Source organism: Choristoneura fumiferana, chromosome 29, assembly GCF_025370935.1.
Source record: "Choristoneura fumiferana chromosome 29, NRCan_CFum_1, whole genome shotgun sequence".
NCBI classification, from domain to species: Eukaryota; Metazoa; Arthropoda; class Insecta; order Lepidoptera; family Tortricidae; genus Choristoneura; species Choristoneura fumiferana.
In genome coordinates this window covers 3,991,117-4,014,161 of record NC_133500.1, presented here as the reverse complement: position 1 = coordinate 4,014,161, position 23,045 = coordinate 3,991,117, and the positions used below count along the sequence as shown (strand labels likewise).

The 23,045-nt window shown below is 38.2% G+C and overlaps 1 protein-coding gene across 4 annotated transcripts in view; it reads left to right on the top strand.

Moving 5' to 3' along the window:
• The window catches only part of sns (nephrin adhesion molecule sticks and stones), a 382,036-nt gene that overhangs the window by 254,658 nt on the left and 104,333 nt on the right, over nt 1–23,045 (top strand). For all 4 annotated transcript variants that reach the window (XM_074109582.1, XM_074109581.1, XM_074109579.1 and 1 more), the window contains exon 8: nt 15,638–15,791. In XM_074109582.1, coding sequence (XP_073965683.1) covers nt 15,638–15,791 — 154 coding nt within the window. The remainder of the gene's footprint in view (nt 1–15,637; nt 15,792–23,045) is intronic.

The following is a 23,045-nucleotide window of genomic DNA, read 5'->3' as shown; positions in this document are numbered from 1 at the left end:
TGCTATACCGCCACACCACTGATGGTCAAAAAATAAAAACTACATACCTGTTGGTATTCTTGTTTTTAGAAAGCTCCACTAAAATTTCCACCCACGGAACGCTAAAAGAAAGATGCCTACGAAGACTTTTTATTTCGTTGTGTACATCATATTTTATTTAGAACACTTATAACACAGCGTTAATAAATAAATCAAACATAGTTAATCAGTCAGATATTCCTTAATTTCTTGAATATCAACATTCAACGTTTCTTCTTTTCTTCACCTTGAATATTGCATGACAGCACCTAGGCTACTTCAGCAATATAATGATTCCAGGCAAAGTTATATGCAGTTAGTTAGCATTGAATCTGAAAGGAATTGTGTATTAATAAATACAGAAATAGTATTAGCAGACAGACTATAAGATACCTAGGTGTCGAATAAAATGACCGATGCTTTTTAGTTACAGCATAAGGACGTAAATCAGACTATCAGTCTAGGTAAATCCCCTAATGTACCTACATACTGTTGCACCGCAACTCTGTCAGCGTAGAATTCGTTTATAGCTATTCCGCGGGAATATGCGATTAAAAAACAACTACCCTTATGTTTTTCTACGGGACTCAAACTATCTGTATCCCAAAATTTCACTCCTAATCTGTTCAACGAATTAGACGTGAAAGGTAATAAAGAAATAAACAAAACAGACTAACAAAACTTTCGCATTTATAATATGAGTGGGATTATTGTCTTATTTTAAGTCATCATCATCATCATCATCATCATCGGCTATCTTAGCCCCACTACTGGACATAGGCGTCTCCAATTGCACGCCACTGAGCACGACCCTCGCCACTCTCATCCAGTTACTGTCAGCTACCCAGTGAAGATCATCGCCTCCACCTAGTCTGAGGCGTCCCTCGCCACGCTAGGCTTTTACTCGTTTACCTTAGCAGTTAGCGGTTCTTCGGCTGATATGGCCGGCCCACTGCCACTTCAGTTTGCTTCAGTTTTAAGTAATCCTATAGAAATAGACGGACGGACAGCGTAATATCAAATTATCTGAACTAAGTCTTTGTGACAAAAAGTTTCTCCATGTCTTTCATTGAATAAAGTTAGAATTCGGCAGCGATGACATACGACCATCATCATCATCATCATTCATCATCGTCATTAAGATCGGTTTGTGAACAATACTTATCTTTTTCAAAAATATCCTGATATTGAATTTAGATTTTTGCTATTCCTTTCTGCCTGCATTGTAAAATTTACAGATCATTAGTGATATGGAGATAGAGTTGTAAAATTAAATATATAACATTGAATACCCTGGGTATTAAAAAGAAACTGGCCAAGTGCCGAGTCGGATCGCGCACGAAGTGTTCCGTACCATTATCTATACAACATTAGACATTAGCAAAAAAAAACTTAAATATTTGTTTTATTCTGGTTTGAGTATTTGTTGTTATAGCGGCCACAGTAATTACATAATCTGTAAAAAATTTCAAGTGTCTAACTATTACGACTCAAGAGATAGAGCCCTGTGACAGACAGACAGCGGAGTCTCAGAAAATAGGGTTCCGTTGGCACTTTTTAGGTACGGAACCCTAAAAACTAAATAATAGTTTACGAACCAGTAGAATTTTATGTAGGTACCTACATAATAAATCCCATTTTTTCCTTATCTTAAATTTCAGCTTTTTTAGGATAAAAGTTTTGGTGTGTGCGTTTGGTAAACAATAATTAAAAAATAGGACAATGATTAGTGTTCACTTCGAAACACAGACAGACAGACAGACGGACAGACAGATGGACAGATCAACAGACGACGACGGATGAGCCGACCGAAGGTACACAGAGAGACTCACATACGCATAAAATAACAACCTGTGTCACTCCTAACAGAGACAATCTAACGATACCTCTTCTGATCTCTTTTTTATCTCCTACATGAGCTATTTCCCAAGACTCTGCTTCTAATTATCAATTAAAATACTTATAAATTTAAAGGTCATTAGTAAAATTTTAGACTAAAGTACAGTTGGTACAACTTTATTCACCATCATCATCATCATCATCTCAGCCGTAGGACGTCCACTGTTGGACATAGGCCTCACCCACAGACCTCCAGTTGCTTCAACTGGCAGCAGCCTGCATCCACCGCGAACCTGCGGCTTTAACCAGGTCATCCGTCCATCTTGTTGGTGGACGTCCTACGCTGTGCTTGCCGATCCGCGGCCTCCACTCGAGAACTTTTCGGCCCCAACGGCCATCCGCTCTCCGTGCTATATGGCCCGCCCATTGCCACTTCAACGACTGAGCTGCATTCGCTTGCTATGTCGGTGACCCTTGTTCTTCTACGTATCTCCTCATTTCTGATTCTGTCCCGTAGAGAAACCCCAAGCATAGCTCTCTCCATAGCTCGCTGAGCAACTCTGAGCCTATTTATAAGGTCTAAAGTAAAGCACCACGTCTCGGATCCATATGTCATCACTGGACAATAATGATGTTAGTGTTTCACTTCGAAACACAGACAGACAGAAAGACGGGACAGACAGATGGACGGATCGACAGACGGACGGACGGATACTTGCTAAGATGCATCAAGGCCTTGTTGCATAGCGTGCGAAAGAAAATGACCATACATACCGCTCCAAAACCATAACCCCTGCCGTTTTCTCACACTTATAAATAAAATGAAAAATCTTGAATCACTTCATAATAGAGTACATACAGTACATACTCGTACATATGCAGACAGACGGTGCGAAGCGACTTACTTCTATGGAGTGAACATGTTCACGACGCTACTAAGAGTTAGGGAAATTTGGTATGTTTTCGTAGTAGGTTCGCTTGCAGACCACAAGTTTTGGTACACACGATAAGCCATACTTTGGCCACCCAGTAGGATGAAATTCGTTACAGCCCTGCCTCTGGTGTTCTTGTAACCAAATATTAATGTTTCTGACAAAAATGATAAAATAAACATACCCGTGTATCCAATATCCAATACATAAATAGTTTAAGAGTTGCACTCTTGCTAATTTCCTCTCGTCCGCCAACTTTTTGACTTCTTGATTTGTGTTCAAACCATAATTATTCAAACATAATTGCTTTTGAATATCAATCTCATTGACTTGACGTTGTGACAAAAATGTATTATAATGACGTTTAAATTGTACTTATCTAGCCAGTAATAATAATAAAAAAGGTACGAAAACTACTTCGATTGTGAAAACCTATTTATTCACTGAGCCTAGATTTAGCGGCCGTAAAAATGCCGTGATATGTAGGAATTTATTTGAGCCTCACTTTAAAACTTGATATTCATACATACACATGCAATGTATGTTGAATGTAGACCTTATTTTTTAACTAATTAGTTTAGTGATTACACCTAGCATACCTAATAGCTTTTATTGTGAGAATAAATATGCTTTATATAAATTAGTGGCGCTACTGTCTACGTAAGAGTAAATAACTAATATCTGTTCAGAATTTGTAAGTTGAATTTAAAACCACTTGTCCTAGATCGAAGCACCGCATTATAATGTATGTAAAGTATGCAATGTTATAATTTTTGCCGAGGACTGGGTCTGTTACTTAAATAATTATTATTTTAAATGACAATTTTAAAAGTAACTTACCTATTTTTTCGTCTTACTTACAGTTTGTGTCCTTGCATTAATCAGAAATAATAGTTTAGGCGTTTCAACTTTCGAAAATAACAGATTTAAAAACAAAAAAAGTAAATACTAGACTCAGAAACTTGAACTTGATCTCTCAGTGATCTAATGCTTTCTTCATTTAGTTGTCGTATTATCTGAGCCAAAGGTGATGGTCACGTGACCACACGAAATAGTCGATACCTATTTACAATAGTTTGATTTGTGACATTGACTCACGCACCCATATAAGATGTCACTACATGCTCGCTGCGAACACTGTCAGTTGTACTCATACAATGGTAAAATGCATCAAAATTTACTGCATCACGCTGCACTTTTGATGCAATAAAGTTACTTTATTTTGGATTTTGCTTGAAGAGCATATCCATAATTTACTATTCTCAAAAAATCCTCTAAGAAAACATGTCCGTGGAGCTATGCGGGGTGTCCGTAGGTTTGTATGGAAGAGCAACCCCCTTAAGAGTAAATAGCAGCAGCCAAAGGTATAAAATATACCTAAACTTAGTTTGATGACTTCGTTGGAACTCGAGACAGAAGATTGGTTTTCTTTTTAAGGGTTCCGTACCCAAGGGTGCCAACGGGACCCTATTAGTGAGCCTCCGCAGTCTGTCTGTCTGTGTGTCTGTCCGTCCGTCTGTCACAGGGCTCTATCTCTTGAGCCGTAATAGCTAGGCACTTGAAATTTTCACAGACTTTGTATTACTGTGGCCGCTATAATAAAAAATACTAAAAACCAAATAAAATAAATATTTAAGGGGGCTCCCTTACAACAAACGTGTTTTTTTTTTGCCATTTTTTGCTCAATATATAATAATAACAACAGGTAGACGCTTGAAATATTCACAGAATATTTAATTGTATAATCACTTTAAAAATAAATAATTAAATTAAAATAAAATCAATATTTAAGGGGGGCTCCCATACACCAAACTTGTTTTTTTTGCCTTTTTTGCTAATGTCTAATGTTGTGTAGATTATGGTACGGAACCCTTCGTGTGGGAGTCCGACTCGCACTTGGTTTACCTACCATAACTGTTGTAATGAAATATCATCTATATACAGTACGTACATAGCTTTAACTCGTGTAGGTAACTCTCATTCGGCACTTTGCGCTCCCAAACCACAGTAACCACACACCGCATGAACTAACAGCGCTGCATTTGACTTTAATTAGAGACCTTTGCCCACAAGTGGGAAGCATGTAACCTGAGTATGAAATTGAATAGTACGGCCAAGGACTTTAACATAAGCCACCATGGGCTCAAAGGAAATGTCATTACGATTTTCCTTGTTAACTAATGCGATGACACTATGACGTTTACTGTGAAATGGTTCCATCGTGGGTTATGAATAAAGTCCCCGACCGTACATGTACAACAATGATGGATGTATGTTTGTAACTCATTCACGCAAAAATGCATTGCATTAAATTTGGCATACATGTAATGTGTAGCCTGGAATAACCATATAGGCTGCTTTTTATCCCGAAATAATGTATGGTTCTTGTAGGATCAAAAAGTTTTAAAGTACATAATAATTCTGCGCGAGCGAAGTCACGGGCAAAAGCTAGTAAAAAATAACACCCGTAGACTCAGCGCTTGGGATTTCGGATTTATACATTTTATTTTTATTTCTATTTATTATTTATTACATTTCACAGCATAACAGTTAAACCAAAAACACTGTGAAATTCAGATACAACTTACACAAAGAATACACATAATAAATAAATAAATAGTAGATTGATAAACAAGGGTTGTAAGTGGTCAATTACATCCAAGATATTTAGGCGCACGAGCGAGCAAAGCAAGTGCGGGTGCTTATAGTTCGCGGGTGTAATTGATCATTTACACTCGAGTTGAAATGCGAGGAAATAAAAAAAACCCGTTATAAATGTATACGCAATTTGTAACAGACCGGAAGAAAAATTATCGCGCCAAACCGTCTTTTTTTTTAATGGCCTCGCGCTCTTTGGCTTTGGCACATTCAGCCAGCACTAGCCAGCAGCATTATGCTAGCATGGAGGTTTGGAGGTAAGTATTACGCATTACAATCTCCTTGTTTACAAAGCAGCACCATTCGATTTTTAAATTTACTTACATCCCTAAAGATGTAAATCGAATTTACATCACGGATTTCTAGCTAAATGCAACCTACTTTCACAGCTTAAGTGATGAAAAGGTAGATTACCTACTTAGTTAGTATTTCACAGACGAAGGCCGTACATCCATCTTCTTGCAGAACCTTAAACATTAATCCCATACTTGTAACCATCTACTTGCAAACAAACATGAGCCTGTTGCCGCGACTCCGTCCGCGAAAATTCGTTTATCGCTATCCGCGGGAACCATGCAATTTTCCGGGATAAAAACTATCCTATGTCCTTCCCCGGGACTCAAGCTATCTGTATACCGAATTTCATCTAAATCGGTTCAGCGATATAGACGTAGTGAAAATACCACAAACGGGACTTATCACGCTATTATTTTCAACCGGGACGATGGGTATAAGCTTTCATCTTCGTGGAATCCTGTTATAATGAGTGTCGGCGTCGGGATGAATGTTCGGAGGGACGATCGGACGTGTTAGTGTTGTGTGTCGGTGTGATAGGTGACTAATAAAAGTGAACAAGTGCGGGTAGTTCGTGATACGAGTGCCGGCACTATTAGTGATCAAGTGCGGGTAGTTCGAAGAACTCGCGCTGCTAGGCAGACTTGACACCCCACACTTCAGTCTACTCGTGACCACGGCAACTGTAACGTTGCCGAAACGTCGAGGTAAATATTACTTGTGCAATAATAGCGTGATAAGTCCCGTTTGTGGTATTTTGACTATGAGTGAGAATCACGAAAGTTTAAAACGTTATATAGACGTAGTGAGGTAAAAAACAAAGAAACATAGACACAAACAGACAAACAGACTTACAAACTTTCGCATTTATAATATTAGTGAGACTTCGGATTTGTAATTGCTTAACATCAGGCGGGCCGCATGCCTGTTTGCCACCGACGAGGTATAAAAAAAAAACTATTTTTTTTTTCATGAAGAAACATAATATTCATTTCATTTCATTCCAGGATTTTTTTTTCTTAGATTCAAGTTTGGTTCTCTTTTTCCTCTCATACTTTTTACACATAACCTGGATTTTTTGTACTTTTACTAAATTTTAACCCACAGGAACTCTTGTCTACTTATGTGCAAAATTTCATCAAAAGCCGTCCCGTTTACGCCTGATTGAAATTGAAACAAACAAGCAGACAAACTTTCGCCTTGATATAATTTATAGTAAGCAAAGGTTCTTAAAGTTTGCTGTCAAAGTTTGGTCGCATGTTAGTACGATACCCTAAACTGCAATAGGCCCGACACGCTCTTGCCCGGTTTACCTTGTATGCAGCGCACTGTAAAAACATCCGACCTGTTCATACAATTAGACAGTGGAATAAAGTCAATAGTCCACGTCAACAGTGGCTTTAAATGGATATTAATAATTCATCAGGTTCGCTCCTGGATTCACTAACCGAGTCCGTTTGACTGTCCGTATATACGGATAAATACTTAAATATAATGGATTTGAGATTCTATCTTAGCCCTTAGCTAAAGTATTTGGAATCTGTTAATGTTGAAGCTTATGTAGTAGCTGTTATTACTTATGTGCTTTTTACTCAAATAATAACAAAGGAAGTAAAAAAAAAATACTTAATTTACAAAGTGAGTGAGTGCGCGTGTTGCAGCAGCCGCTGAGTCGCGTTGCTCCGAAGACGAAGGGCTACGGATTAGCCCGAAACATGTCGAGCTAAACTCGATTTAAGACGTGAGTTATCCGGGTCATTATATTTAATATAATTTACAAAGTGTTACAATTTTTAATTTTCCGTTAATTCTTCGGGAAAATTGAACATTTTAAATGAAACGAAAATACAAACTGAAACATGGTTGCACAGAAAAAAAAACAGAAAAAGAGACCTGCGCTAGGAATCGAACCCAGGTCATCAGCATTCCGTTCTGCGTGCCATCACATCACACCACGCCACCACTGGATAGGAGTCTAGCCACAAATTTCTCCCATGCACCACACATTTCAGCCTGCTTTTTTCTTGGTCACTTAAAATTCGTTGAAACAAAAAATACAAAAAGATTTTTAGTAAAAATGAAGTTGTGGAACCATCGAAAAATTCTGTTCGTACGAAATACTTCGCCTGTAAACTAGTGTTAGGGTAAGTATTGTTAATATGAAGCGTTGAATTTTTTGAAATAAATATTGTTATTATATCTTTGTAATTTTTTGTTTGATTGACAAAAGAATAAATGTGTCGAAGTTTTTTTTTACTCACGAACTTACCTATTACTCCATCAACAGACAAACTTATTAATCAAACTATTGTCTTTATTAGCTGCCAAGTGGCAATGTATTTGTGGCAACCGCCGCGTGGGGGCTGTGCCCAATTTGATGGAACTATTACGGGAATAGTTACAATCGACGCGGGAGACTTTACAGCCAATTACGGCATGAATTCAGAATGGCCGCTCGTAAAGTTATGGTTTACTGTGTGCAACCTAATTTACTGACAAACATAATAAGACGGGGGATTATTGGATTAGATAAAGGACTAAATAGGCATTTGAGCTGTGAAATTATAATATTTTCCTGAATAGGTTGATATTTTTTTGACTAAGCGTTAAATAACGTTTTTTTTATTAAAACAAATTTCAAGATTCTGCGTTCACGGTTCACCCTGTAGGTTAAATTCCCTTGCGAGTTTCGAAAATTTGCGGAAATTTGCAGCATAAACGGGTGCATCTTTTGATTACGTTGGCTTAGAAGTTTGATTTTTTCATAGCTCCAAGGGACAGTAGACCTCAGTATTTCATATAAATTTCAGCTAGATACCTCCACGTGTTCCAGAAAAAGGGTCTTGAGAGACAGACAGACAGACGGACAAAAAGTGATCCTATAAGGGTTCCGTTTTTTCCTTTTGAGGTACGGAACCCTAAAAAGAGTATTTTTAAAGAAGAAAAAAAAAACCTATATGCAAACAATTATTTTGCTCTCTAGTGATCTATCCAAAAAAATGTTTGTTCATGAAGCTCCTCCGCCCTTACGCTTTTAGAATGCACACTCATCAAACCCACCTGTCAGAAAATTCTCTTATTTTTTTTTTATCGCATCTAAAAATTCAAATATACAAGCCTTCACGGGAATAGCTTGTAAAAACACAAGAAAATAACATGTATATCGCCCGTGAATAGTAGCTTTATCAAATTTATACGGCTATTAATAATTCATACGACTCGTATATTTTATAAACCGTGTTCAATCGCAATCTCATTCACCACCTCGTCCTACCACCATCTAATACCATTAGGCTGAAGGAGACGGGTATATTACACAATAAGGCCATCGGTGTCGCGCTACGAAAATATTTGAACAGCGAACGTTCCGTTTTCGAATTGTAAAATGAAAACCGTTGGAATTCGAAATTTGTTTTTAGAAGCGTCCTTCTGTATTTGAAATGAGGGCTGGAGTCGATTTTTGCCGCGTTTTCTTTTAAATCTTGTAGTTCTTGTTTTAAAATACAGCTGGTTTAGTTTCTCTATATTGCCAAGCGAAGTTTTTTCCGAATAGCCGCCTCATTTTATGACTTAATTTGATTCCAACTTTTATCAAAACATCGCATAAATCTACAGATTCGTAATTGGTTAAACAGTCAAGTGCGAGTCGTACTTACGCACGCGTCTGTAAGTGTTAATGCGAGCAAAAACGCAAACGCAAAGCATTTCAGTATTACTATGAAAATAACAAGAAATTTAATGAAAATGATACAAGTAAAAACTTTATCATTGTAACTCTCAATTTTTTCCAAACATACATTTTAAAAACACCAAACCATAACTTTTAAATCTTATAAAATTGAGTGTTTTTCAAATGGAAAAAGGAACTTCAGATCCCTATTAGCGAAGATTCGTTTGGGATGCGAAAAGAAAAAAGTAAACCCCTCCTGGTCGCCTGACACACATTCGCTTTTAAATGAAATCCTAAATGAATTACTGGCTGGAAGGAATTGCACACAAATCCTCTTGGAAAAAAAGAAAACCGCTTGCTTTTGGCGACGTAGTTTCAGCACATTGTCTGCTTATTATTTGAATTACTGGCGGGAAAGAATCGCGCATGAATCCGTTTAAAAAAAAACAATTGGCTAAAAAACGATGGTTGTGTTCCGCGATATTTTCAGTGTATATTTCGTAGTGGATTATACATTGCAATCGCATGTATCGATAGTTAAACCCAATGTATAAATGCGAAAGTTTGTAAGTCTGTTTGTTTGGCTTTTCACGTTCAAATTACTCAACCAATTTAGATGAAATGCGGTACACGTTAGTTTGAGTCCCGGAAAAGGGCATAGGAAAGTTTTTTATCCCGGAAAATTTCAAAGTTCCCGCGGGATAGCGATAAACGAATTCTCCGCGGACGGGGTCGCGGGCAACAGCTAGTATTACATAATTAGGCTAGTAACACAGGAACATGTCAAATCTCGCGATCAGCATATTACAGGGAGGGGGGCAGGGTGAATTCCATCAGCACATAATTACATGGCACACTTTGTTTGCTTTGCCCCTATGCTCAGCTTACGGATAGAGCGGGGAGATTGGGGATTGTCGATAGAATTTTTAATTAAGTTTTTAAGCAAGCATCAAATCTACTTTTTTACACTCTTGATATTGACGTGCTTTTTTGCAAACTAGATATTGCCCGCAATTTCGCGCCTGAAGAAGTCGTTTATTGTTATCCCGCGGGAACTATAAAACTTTGTCGGACAGTCATTAGATGTTGATTTTGACTATACTTTAGCCAAACTAAAATAGCCAAATGCTGCGTACAATTATGCTTAGGAGGCTAATACTAAATAGTCATATCCATAGATAGTAGATATCTATTGGATACCTACAAGTTTGCACAAAACCTAGATGCGCAAGTTTTAACTCGCGGATTACTAATGTAAAAAACTTTTCCCAAAGTATCACATCCCAAAATATTTTACTCAAATTATCATTTGGCAAAAAATCGCAATTTTACAGTTAGTATTTTTTTTGGCAAATTATTGTTTCGAAAATAATTATTACAAAGTATTATTTATATTGCATGGCATACGATTTACCTCCTTAAAGTAGCGTATAGGATACAAATTAGGGTACCTGTGGCTTAATTTAGCATCATTTTGAATGGCATCCAACCTTCTTTCCTGTTAGCCTGCTGCTGGCAGTTATCCTGGCTGCTTTAAAAAAAACCTAACACTTCGCTCCCGCCTTAGCCTTCTGAACCTAAACTATCCAAGTCGCTTCTGCTCCGAACAGTGTTGCTCGCTGCCAAACTTATGCTATAAGTTATGTGCGCGAAGTATCATTTTGAACAAACATTTTTTTTTGGAATATAATATTAGCCAGAAGAAAACGTTTGCTTAATAGACGTTTGTCCTAATAAAAATTGACAAACTGAAATTATGACAAATGATAATTTTGACCAAATGAATAAAATGCGAAATGCAAATGTGCTATAAGAAATTCGTTTAGGAAACTGCGAAATGCAAATGTGCTTAAGATTCGTTTAGGAAACTACTGCGATAAGTTTTTTTGGAAGTGAAATTTGGCGAAATATATTATGCTCAAAGGGCAGTACACCCTGACTCGCACTTGGCATGTTTTCAGTCCATTGTCCACTAAGAAGATTAATCGAAATCGACTGACATTGTATCGACTCATCCCCTCCCTAAGCAGCTTTGGAAATACGTGTAAAGGCTTCGCATTTGCAATGTTTATTTATTAACATACTTACGAAAACAAAAAGCTTTTGTTGGTTTTGTTAAAAAAAAATAAAAGGTAGAAAAATAGCCCGAGGGCATAATGAGCCTTCTAACGTTTGAAAATACTGGGACGAAACAAAATCTACTTTGTTACGAATAATTGAGTCTGTTTTTTTGAAGTTTACGTTTTGTATTGTTCTTTGACAAATAAATTGTTTGTGTGTGCTTTTTCTAAATGTATGAGGTAATACAAAACTAATTTATTGAATCAGGCGTTACTTAACGGCTTGGGTCTAATTTCAGCAATAAGGTCGCGAGTGAGCAAAGAAATTCTTTTAGTTCATTAATACAAAACTAATAAGGGTATTTCATCCCGGGATTGAATAAGTGCTGATAAATATTCTTTCAAAGATTGCACTTTGGCCGCTTTCAAGTCCAGGGTGAATGAGCATTTACTAGGCAAGCGTGCTCCATCGTAGGCCTCATCCTCGCTTTTCATTCGGCGTCATTGTGGCCAAACGCAAGCCTATACTGCATAAAAAAAAAACATACACCGTTTTCTTTGCTAGATTGTGCACCAGATTTGATGCTAAATAATTAATTGAATCAGGTGTTACTTTGCGGATTCGTATCAATAAACTAAAAACAAATACTATCCTCACCCGCGACCTTATGATAGCTATGTCTATGCAACAAATGTGTGTTCATGCAGCTCCACTACCTCCACACTGCAAGAACACATACACAACTCATACTAACCCAAATATCAACACCACGACTACATTGACTGACTAAGTTCGAAATGCGTACGCAATGAAACATAGTTACATACATGTTTCATTAAAATCAACCTCCGACGCAAAAAGAGGGGTGTTATAAGATTACCGCTATGTGTATCTGTGTGTCTGTCTATGGCACCGTAGTTCTTAAAGGGGTGAACCGATTTGAATGCGGTTTTTTATTTGAAATAAGGGTTTCTAGCGATGGTTTCTAGATATTATTTATCAAAATCGGTTCAGCCGTTTTTGAGATATTGAACTTAGAAGTGAAGTGACAATGTCGGGGGTTTTCCAACTTTTTGTTGTTTATTGTAGTGTGGAGGTGGAGGAGCTTCATGAACACACATTTTTTGCATAGACGTAGCTACCGTAAGGTCGCGTATGAACAACGTAATTGTTTTTAGCTATTAATTGAGACATTGAACTTTGAAAAGACAATTTCAAGGATTTTTGACTTTTCTATGTTGGCTAAGTTAATTCTGTGGCTCCCAAAACCCTTATCGTATGCTGGTATTTAGATTGCGCCAAACTTTTCAATGTGCGTGTTAACTTAGTGACGGCGTTAGTACATCGGAGTTTGTAACGTCTTTGGAACTGCGTCCTCTCTCACACCGCAACCAGAGCTCCGTCAACCACAGTACTACCGCGCCAGTCTTCGGCACCGCAAGAATGGCTTGTCTGACGATTTTCTACAGATTTAATTTCGGAGAATTTGCGTCGGAACATCTTCTTCTTTAATTTAAGAGCTATGCTCTTGTCGGTGGAGTAATCGCCACTCCGCATGGTCTTTGGCCAGCTGTTTGACTTCCTGATACTACACGACACCCACCCTTTCCTTCACCTGGTTAAAATAGATCAATCTAGGTCTCCCTCTACCTCATTTTCCTTCTATTTTGCCTTGCGTTGGAACTACACGGTCTTATTTCACAAGCTCCTTTCTTTCACAGGTCCACCAGAAGTAGGCAGGGTCTTCACCCTTATGGTAGTCAGCATCCCTAAAATTCGCAAAAATCGTTTTCCCTAGTCCTTTTTTGTCCGGACAGCTGAGGAGTGGAATGCTCTGCCAGCGTCTGTTCCCTGATCGCTACATTCAGGTCATCTTGAAATCTAGGATGAATAGGTGGGCAAGCGTGCTCCATCTTAATCCACATCTTCAAACATAGCCAAACGCTGGCCTGTCCTACTAATATTACAAATGTGAAAGTTTGTGAAGATGTTTGGAGGTTTGGATATTTGGATGTTTGTTACTCAATCAAGCAATAACGGCTCAACAGATTTACATGAATCCTTAAGAGGATCGCTGGCGGCGGATGAATGCGAGGGGCTGAAGACGGAGTGTTGTGGCGCACCATGGAAGAGACCTATGTCCAGCAGTGGACTGCTGTAGGCTGATGATGAGATTTACATGAAACTTGGCGTACAGATAGACAAAGATCTGCATTGTGACATGGGATACTTGATATCCCGGTAGTGCGTTCCCGTGGGATGATATTTTAAGTTTAAAAAAGAATAGAGGGCGCTGTCCAAGTAAGGTGACGTACCGTATCTCGACTCTCAAGATGACGTGTTAACTTCGTTTGCAATCAATAGATGGCGTTGTGCGAGCGAACGTTGGCCTTTCAAATTATTACCGATTTTTTTTTTAAAGCCAACTTCTTAGGCATTTATTTTTTGCTTTGCCATGGTAACAAGAATCCTGTAAGTAAACGGTTGTCGTTGTATATTAAAAAAAAATACTGGCATAATTTACAACAGTTGGGTTAAGACGGCATTAAGCTATTTCTAATGCGGGCGAAGCCGCGGGTTAAGGCTAGTTTATATATAAGAAGATCTTCTATCTACTTACTCGTAATAGAACAAAAACAAATGATAAAGTAACTTTCCCTCAGCAGCTTTGCGCCCTAAACAATAAAACAATCCAACACCTCCCCCGGTGTGACTGTCGCTCCCGAATTTTCCGCATCCACACAACAATGTGTGTTTAATTACGCCACACACTTGACGTCCGACTCGCCTGGGAACTAAATTACTTGCCAACTTACTTGCCTGCGATGTTTGCAAACGGGTGGAGTAATCGAAATTAATTTAACACGAGAGACCTAGAATTTCCGTTAGGGTAAAGACCGGAACCACCGCATTATATTTGAATTTTTATCATGTCATTTGCGGTGAAATAAACCTTGAAGAAAATATACATTTGCGAAGCACTTCTACAAATCTTATGAAGTTCCTAATTCACCTGACTGTAGGAATAGCCCACGCCTTCTCTTTCTGAGAGATAATTATGGCGACATGCAGTTTCACTTGCACGAGTCGTGTAAAATTTCATGTATGTTTTGAGTTAGGTAGTTAATTCAGTTTAACAATGAAGCTCTAGAGCATGTTCCACCACTTATTGATACATTTCATGTAACGGATATATGTGATGCCGTCTCTGTTTGTTTTGTCCGAATAAATAGAGATACGGCATCACATTTATCTGCGGCATAAAATTTATCAATGAACGGTGAAACAGGCTGCTAGTATTTTGTTTTACGTATATATGTATCAATCCATGGCCATACCTTATCTTCAAAAACAAAAGTTTCTTTTTACAATTTGGCTAGATGCCATATAATTTTTTAAATTACAGTCAAGATCTTTATATTCTTCAACGTACTACTTACTGGGAAGATTCTACAATCAAATAACTTCCCTTCCAGCGAAGCCAAATAGAACAAAAAAAAATACTCCCCAATATCATCGCAAGCATGGAACGGCAGAGCGGTTTCACTGAACACTTCAAACAGCAGGATCTTTATAAAAAGTGGCTTTAATTTTTTAAATTGCTTGCCCTATTTAATAGTAGGCGGCATCATTTTTTTCTCAAAGAAAGAACTCCTAAGATTAAGCCCACAAAGAAGGTTAAATACTTTTCCGAGTGACTGTACGCGAAAATTGCCTTTCTGGGGAGTTCATTAACCTTGCGATACGGGGGGCGGTTAAAACATTAACGAGTGTACGGGATGCTCGTAACAAAATGGCGGACGTTAGGCTGTGTAGCATTGGCAATAATTTATCTGGGAATGGCTTAGTTTTTAATACATTTACATGTTTTGGTATTTTATTTTGGGGGTTTTTAATGTTAAGCCTCAAAACTCAAAAAGAGGGGTGTTATAAATTTAACGCCAATGTCTCTGGCTGTCTGTGGCGTCGTAGCTCTTTAACGGATAAATCGATTTAGATGCATTTTTTTAATGAAACCTCGAATAACCGAGAAGTGGATCAAACTTAATTAGCAAGATTTGAGGACATTTGAAATTTGAAAAGCTTGTAATAACTGATACCCTTGCCTTGCAAAATATTCACCTACTCCAATTGCTACGTGTACTGATATTCTTCCTTGTTGCAGACCCTCCCGGCGCCCCCTACATCGAGGGTTACGCGGAGGGGGAGACGGTCCGTCGCGGGCAGCGCTTGGAGCTGGTCTGCCGCAGCCGGGGGGGCAACCCCCCCGCGCAGCTCATCTGGTACAAGAACGGGGAACAGGTGCAGATGGCTTACAGGTTAGTAAAAATACTGGAACTACATACCTCGCAGGGGAAGACTGAGACGTGCGTTTATGGGTCAAGCCAAAGAGATGGTCCATGTAATGTCGTATCAGGAGCTCAAGGCATTAGCAGAGAGGCCACAGAATGGCGATAACTCCTCTTAAATATACAGTGTGTTATCGGCAGCCAGCCTTTTTTTAAGGGAGGTTAAAGTAAGGTATTTCTGTAACTTAATAATGACATTAATTTAATTAATAAACTAAAATTCAGACTGTTGACTTTCTAACCAAATTATAATTACCAGCAATGTACAGCAAAGTAAATTGACAAGCGAGTACAAATGACAGCAGCCGACAGATACTTTGATTATTACTAATCAATTTACTTACTTGCTGTTGCTTGCTTGCAAATAATTTTGTTGGAAAGTTAACAAAGTCTAAATTTTAGTTTATTATTTAAATTAATATCATGGTTAAGTTACAGAAATACGTTACTTTAAACTCCCTTAAAAAGCCTCTCTGCCGGTAACACACTGTATGATGATGGTACTTCGCAAGTGCTTTTCAGCCATGAGCGTGCATTGGGTCCATTCCAGGGTAGGCAGCGCCAGTTCTCGCCTTAGCAGCTTACGGCCACCCCGCACAGTAGGGTAGGCAGAACAAGGCGCTGCCTACCCTGGTGCCTACCCCGCCCTGGTGTCAACCCTACCCTTGTGCCTATGCGCAATTGTGAGTGTGAGCAACCTTGTTTAGGCCACAATAGAATTTCTGACGAATATTCCTTAACTTTCAGCCAACGAATGCTACTTATTGAAAATTAAAATGTCTCTGTATATAATATACTAGTGGTTGCTCGCGACTCCGTCCGTGTAGAATCATTTATCGCTGTACCGCGGTAACCATGCAATTTCCAAGATAAAAACTGCCCTATGTCCTTTCACAGGACTCAAAGTATCTGTATACCGAATTTCATTTTAATCGGATCGTCATATCAGCTGTTGCAGCCACTCAGCCCCTCATCCTCTCCTATATACGTCCCACTGTTGGGCACCAGCCTCTCCTCAGTATGAAAGGGGGCTGTAGTTCCCACGCTAGTCCAGTACGGATGGGGAACTTCACACACACAATTTGCTCCACTTGGTAAATTTTAAATATAAATTCGCAGTACAACAATCTTTTATTCTAAGCCCTACTTGAATTTTGCATAATAAAATTTTCCTTCAAAAAAATTTAATAAAATACTTTCCTCATATTACCCATACAAATATTGTTGTATGGAATATTGTCGGGACAGAAACGACGAAGAATGTCATTTTTAATAAAATTATTTGCGTAGAAGGTGCAGTCGGCGTCGTAAATCAGATCCGCCACGCACGTCTTAATACAATACGCTAGGGATGGGACAGACATATAATCGATATCAATTTATCGATATATTTTTAACTAACCGCATACAGCGAGTTGTCGTTCATTGTGGCGTTAATAAAAGGCGCTGATTTTCAGCTATGTGACAGACCTTTTCAAAGATATACTACACAGTACATTGTTGCATTGGTGCATTGTTGACTGTCAAAATTCTAGAATGCCAAACTCTCCAGTAATGTTGCATAAAGAATCCAGTGTTCTCTGGTTGAAAACACTAAGAAAATGAAAAAATACCAATATAAAATGAAGGCACAAGACGTTTCCCGAATCCAATCAACTTGGAGGAGACCTATGTCCAACAGTGGACGTCCTACAGCTGATATGATGATGATGATGACAAGAAATTATCGTCAAATAATAGCTAAGTTATTAAAATGGATCCACAGGTCACTCGTGTAATAATTAATTGAGATTATAATCAACATGCTTCGAACCAAACTGTGGTTTCATTTCGCGCCAAGCTCAAACTGAAAGCCGTACATGCCATATAATGCGATTTAAATGCCACCGTGTTTCATAATTAATTCAAAATTATTGTAATTCTTATTTAATGATCAATTTGTGCTTTATAAAGTAAATTCGGCCGATAGTGTTAATTTGTTCTTCATAAGTACGCAAGAGCTCACTAAGTTAAACCAATTTTATCGACAAAACACATCGACCATACCACCTCCCTCGCCTATATAAATCATGGCGACATACGCCCTATCTGTTGCCAGCTTAATACGATCCCAGAGGGTGGGGGGAGGAGGATGTTTTTTTACAATCTCTATATCATAGCCAAAGAGACAGGGTATTTTGTATGAAAAAATATCATGGAAAACCGATATTGTAAAGGGAAATACTTATTTAACCATATTGGCGGTTTCACTGCGTATTTTCATGTGTTTACTTTAATATCTTTATCATCTTCATCATTATATTAGCCGTAGGACGACCACTGCTTCACATAGGCCTCCCCCATAGACCAGTTGCTTTGGTTACAAGCTGCCTGCATCGGCCGTGAACCCGCGGCTTTATCCAGGGCATCCGACCATCTTGTTGGTAATTAATAGCAGATTTAAAGCGGAATTAGATACATGCTATCTCAAAAACACCGTGATAAAGGAAAATAATATGAGGAATCCTGTTTAAACCTACGAAACATTTCTTCCACCCAGCAGGTGGGACGTATACCTATAGGCTTATATTGATGATTTGTTTACCTAAAGACACCTCCAAGTTTTGGTTATTTATGAGAAGGCTTAGCACGTTTTTAACAGCATGTTTTATTGGGACATTTTTTCCATTTGATATCCGTTCAAAGAACTAAAAGCAACACCACAAAAAAACCTAAAATTCCATTTTCAAAACTAACAGACATCTCTCAAAGCCCTGTTTGCAAACAAACCCGTCCGATAACAATTCCGCTCAATCCATTCGTTCACTCGTTCATTTGTTCAATCCATTCATTCGGATCTTAGTAACGTAGCGGCAAATTACAATTCCGATATTTGCGACATGTCGGGTTATACGGCATTGGAATGATATAGATACAATGTTATGTTAAACATGGGTGGGGGGAGGGGATGGTAGGATCTCGAGAAACGTCCGCTTGGAAATCTGGAACTTTCTACCATGTCATACTTGAAGTATCTGTATTTAAGTCGCTGTTGAAGAAACACTACATGGCTTGTGAACCATGAGACCAGATGTTGTATTATAAAATGTATAGATGGGAATATATATATATATATATATATATATATTTTGAAAAACATCACAACATTTGTTTATTTTTTATTCGACTGGATGGCAAACGAGCAAGCGGGTCTCCTGATGGTACTTACCATGAGCCCTTGCTCACCACCGCCCATAAACATCTGCAACACCAGGGGTATTGCAGATGCGTTGCCAACCTAGAAGCCTAAGATGGGATACCTCAAGTGCCAGTAATTTCACCGGCTGTCTTACTCTCGACGCCGAACTTCTTTTAAAGCCAGCTTCTTTTTAGCGACTGAACTTGCATTGTCATCTAAACTGCATCATGTACACCAAAGTTCAAGTCATTCCCACCACATGAAGCAAATCAAAATCACTTTTCAAGCTTTAAAAGAAGCTAAATAAACACGAGTAACAAAATATGAGTCATAATCATAGTCATATAGTTTATCGCAATTATGTGGTATAAAAGGTCTTAATTCTATTAATACATACATGTGCCAACATAAACCCTGCAAGGGCACCGCAAATTGCTGAACAAATTGATAGTCCATTTGTCATTTTTAAAACTTAATACTAGGTACCTCCCCTCCAGTGGGACGTATATAGGTTGGGATGATGATGATGATGACTAGGTACCTATATAACAATGAGTGTAATAACAAGACAGACTAACACACAGCTGGTGAAAAATTTACACGGAGTCTTTGCTATTGCCTTATTCAAGTCCTTTTCTTTTTGTTTCTGGAGTCTAATAGGGCTCTTTTAGTTTATATCACTCCGAGCCAATGAGGTGTAAGAGGTACTCCCATTTTTTCTTACGCCCTCTTCAAACTAGGGGTGGATTCGGGAGTATAAATACTTCGTATGAAATACTAGGTATATAGCGATGTTTCTGGAAACCACCATCAACCAAACAACTCTATATTTATAGAGCTCAAGAGTAAAATTTGGAACTTGTGTATACAACTCACTATCTTAAAAAAAAGTTGCTTAGTCAATTTCTGCTTTCAAACGTCGATATGCACGTCGTGTACTAAATGATGTAATGTATGACGTTAAAATATTGTTACTGCATGGTCATACATATAAATATGGTCTACGAAGTTCGATATTGGTATCGCGATATTCCGTTCACGCTTATTTGACAGAAGAGTGAAAGGGACCGCGCGATATGGCGTTGTATGTGTATTTCTAATCCCGCTATAACTAATATAAATTAAATTAAAAATGAAGATCGTCAGGATCCAAGAAACTTATTATTTTTCTCAAAGTCAAAGTCAAAATATCTTTATTCAATTTAGGCTATAACAATCACTTATTAATGTCAAAACAAAAAATCTATCACCGGTTCGGAAAAACCTCTGTTGAGAAGAATCCGGCAAGAAACTCAACGAGGTATATTTTTTTTAAACAGATTTACAATATTATTGAATGATATCTTTACTAACATCACAAGTATTTAACACAACTTTATTTTTAACACAGTAGGTTCGCTATTTGAAGGGATCGCTAATGCGGATCGGAATTATTTCCAAATATCTCTGTTCATGATATAATCATTAAAATTATAAAACGCCTTAGATATTAATATCTTCTTGACAATAGATCTGAGTCAGTCCCCATGGCGGACTCCCACGAGACCGGTATTTTTAAGTATCGTCCATAGTATTTCAACTCGCCAAGGTTCTTGGTATTCCGCCTCTAGCCCCGCGTTTAGTAAGTCTCCCAGATTTGTGTTATGTACGGGTATAAATTTATATTGGGCACTTTCATTTCCTATAGACTCCTGTTAGCGTTCCAATTCAGTTGCGTTTACTTGAAATTGTATCGTACGTAGTGAAACGGGAATAAAGTTCATTTATTGGTGAAAAATAATAACTATACTTTACTCCCAGCATCGGTCGCATTAACCATTATTTATGACATAACTAGCTTTTGCCCAGATTTGGTATGTAGCTTAAACCTTTTTTGATCCCACAGGAACCATACGTTATTTCGGGATAAAAAGTAGCCTGTAAGTATGTATGTAAGTATGTTAATCCAGGGTATATATTACCTGTATGCCAAATTTCATGCAAATCCGTTCAGCAGTTTTTGCGTGAAAGAGTAACAAACATCCATACAAACTTTCACGTTTATACTTACCTAATTTTAATAAGACGTAAATTCTCGAATTTACTATATATCCGGATTGACGAACGGATGGCCAAGTGGTTAGAGAACCTGACTACGAAGCTTGAGGTCCCGGATTCGATTCCCGGCCGGGGCAGATATTTGTATGAATAATACTAATGTTTGCTCTCGGGTCTTGGATGTTTAATATGTATTTAAGTATGTATTTATCTGCAATAAGTGTATTGCAAATAAATGAATTATGAGTGAATTACAAGCATGTTTATCCGTTGCTTAGTACCCATAGTACTGTCGTCATCGAATATTTCGGTGCTGTCCAGGTGATCAAAAATATCGGAAGATGTTTTCTATATATTGTTATCTGTATAGTGTCTATTTGAAAACATAGTATTAGCATAAGAAACTAATAACGCAGCTTAAAGTAGGTACTAAACGTATCATAACAACTTAGATTAGATAGATAGATGAACTTTGGTAGCTTTGGTATAAACAAGCAGGTGTTTTGCAGGTAGTAGGACCTTGTGCAAGGTCCGCCCGGATTGTCACCACCATCTTGCTCGCTAATCCTGCCGTGAAGAGTAAGACATCCGGTGAAATTACTGGCACTTGAGGTATCCCATCTTAGGCAATACCCCTGGTTTATGGGCAGTGGTGATCTCTTACCATCAGGCGTACCCACTTGCTCGTTTGCCATCCAGTTAAATAAAAAAAAACAGCGCCGCGGTTTACTTACCGGGTCCGGTGACCGGGCCCGGTAAGAATGGCCGGGCCCGGTTTGCAATCTCTAGAGTTCGTCTTTCGATATGTTGGGTCACCTTAGCCGTTCCGAAATATCTCTAATGGCGACTATACAAGCTTTGCTTACTTGGGGACTAGGTCAATTGGTGTCAAGTGTTCCATGATTATTTATTTATTTCTCCATGAGAATTCGCAAACATTATATTTAAATTATACGAGTAGTTGTATGAATTTATGTATGAGTTGTATGAACACCCATGAAAATTTTTATGACCCTAAGCCAAGCGGTTGTAATTTTTGATATTTTATCCCGATCTCATGAAAATTTTGGGATAAAAAGTAGCTTATATGTATTCCGGACGTCAAGCTGCAAACCAATTCATCTAAATCCAGCCGTTTTAGCGTGGCAAACTTTCGCATTTAAAATACTAGCTTATGCCCGCGACTTTGTGTGCGCGGATCTAGGTTATCGCGCGTTGGCGCCCTATACCGGAATAAAAGGTCTCCTATGTTGATCTTTGAGGCTCAACCTATCTCTATACCAAATTTCATCAAAATCGGTTCAGTAGTTTCGACGTGAAAGCGTAACAGACAGACAGACAGATAGAAATGTAGGGAAGTAGGTATTAGTCACCATTGAATTTATTCACAGTTTTGTGCATGCTTCCTCACGGTGTTTTCCTTCACCAAACTCGTGGTAAATTTCGAATGTAAGCACATAAATTTATAAAAGGGCCAATCAACTTTTTACCCACACTAATCTGTCCGCGACATTTTTCAAACAATTGCATATTTTTGTAAGTAAACATGTCTTTTCTGTAATTTAAAAGATGGTGTAGGTAACATGCCATTCTACGTAAGTTCAACCTATTAAACCGTGAAATATCTTTTTGGAACTACGATTTTTTTGGTAACGCCAGAGACAATTTCGGTAACGCAGGAGACGCCCAAATTTTGGGTAAAATAGTTGATTGGCCCAAAAACTCGGAGATGTGAGCCCATAGTTTGAATCCACGATCCTCTACTTGAAAAGCCATAGGTCAGAACACTAGGCCACCGTGCTGTAATATTAGTAAGAAATATGATTAATGTTTACGTTAGCATAATAATATGTAAAGAATATCACAATAGAAAACATCATGACTTCCATTATGTCTTCTAACAACACACTTCTGGAATCTGATACTCTTAGGGGCTGTTTCACCATCCATTGATAAGTGTTAACTGGCGGTGAGGTGTGATGCCGTCTCTATTTGTTTTGTTCGAATAG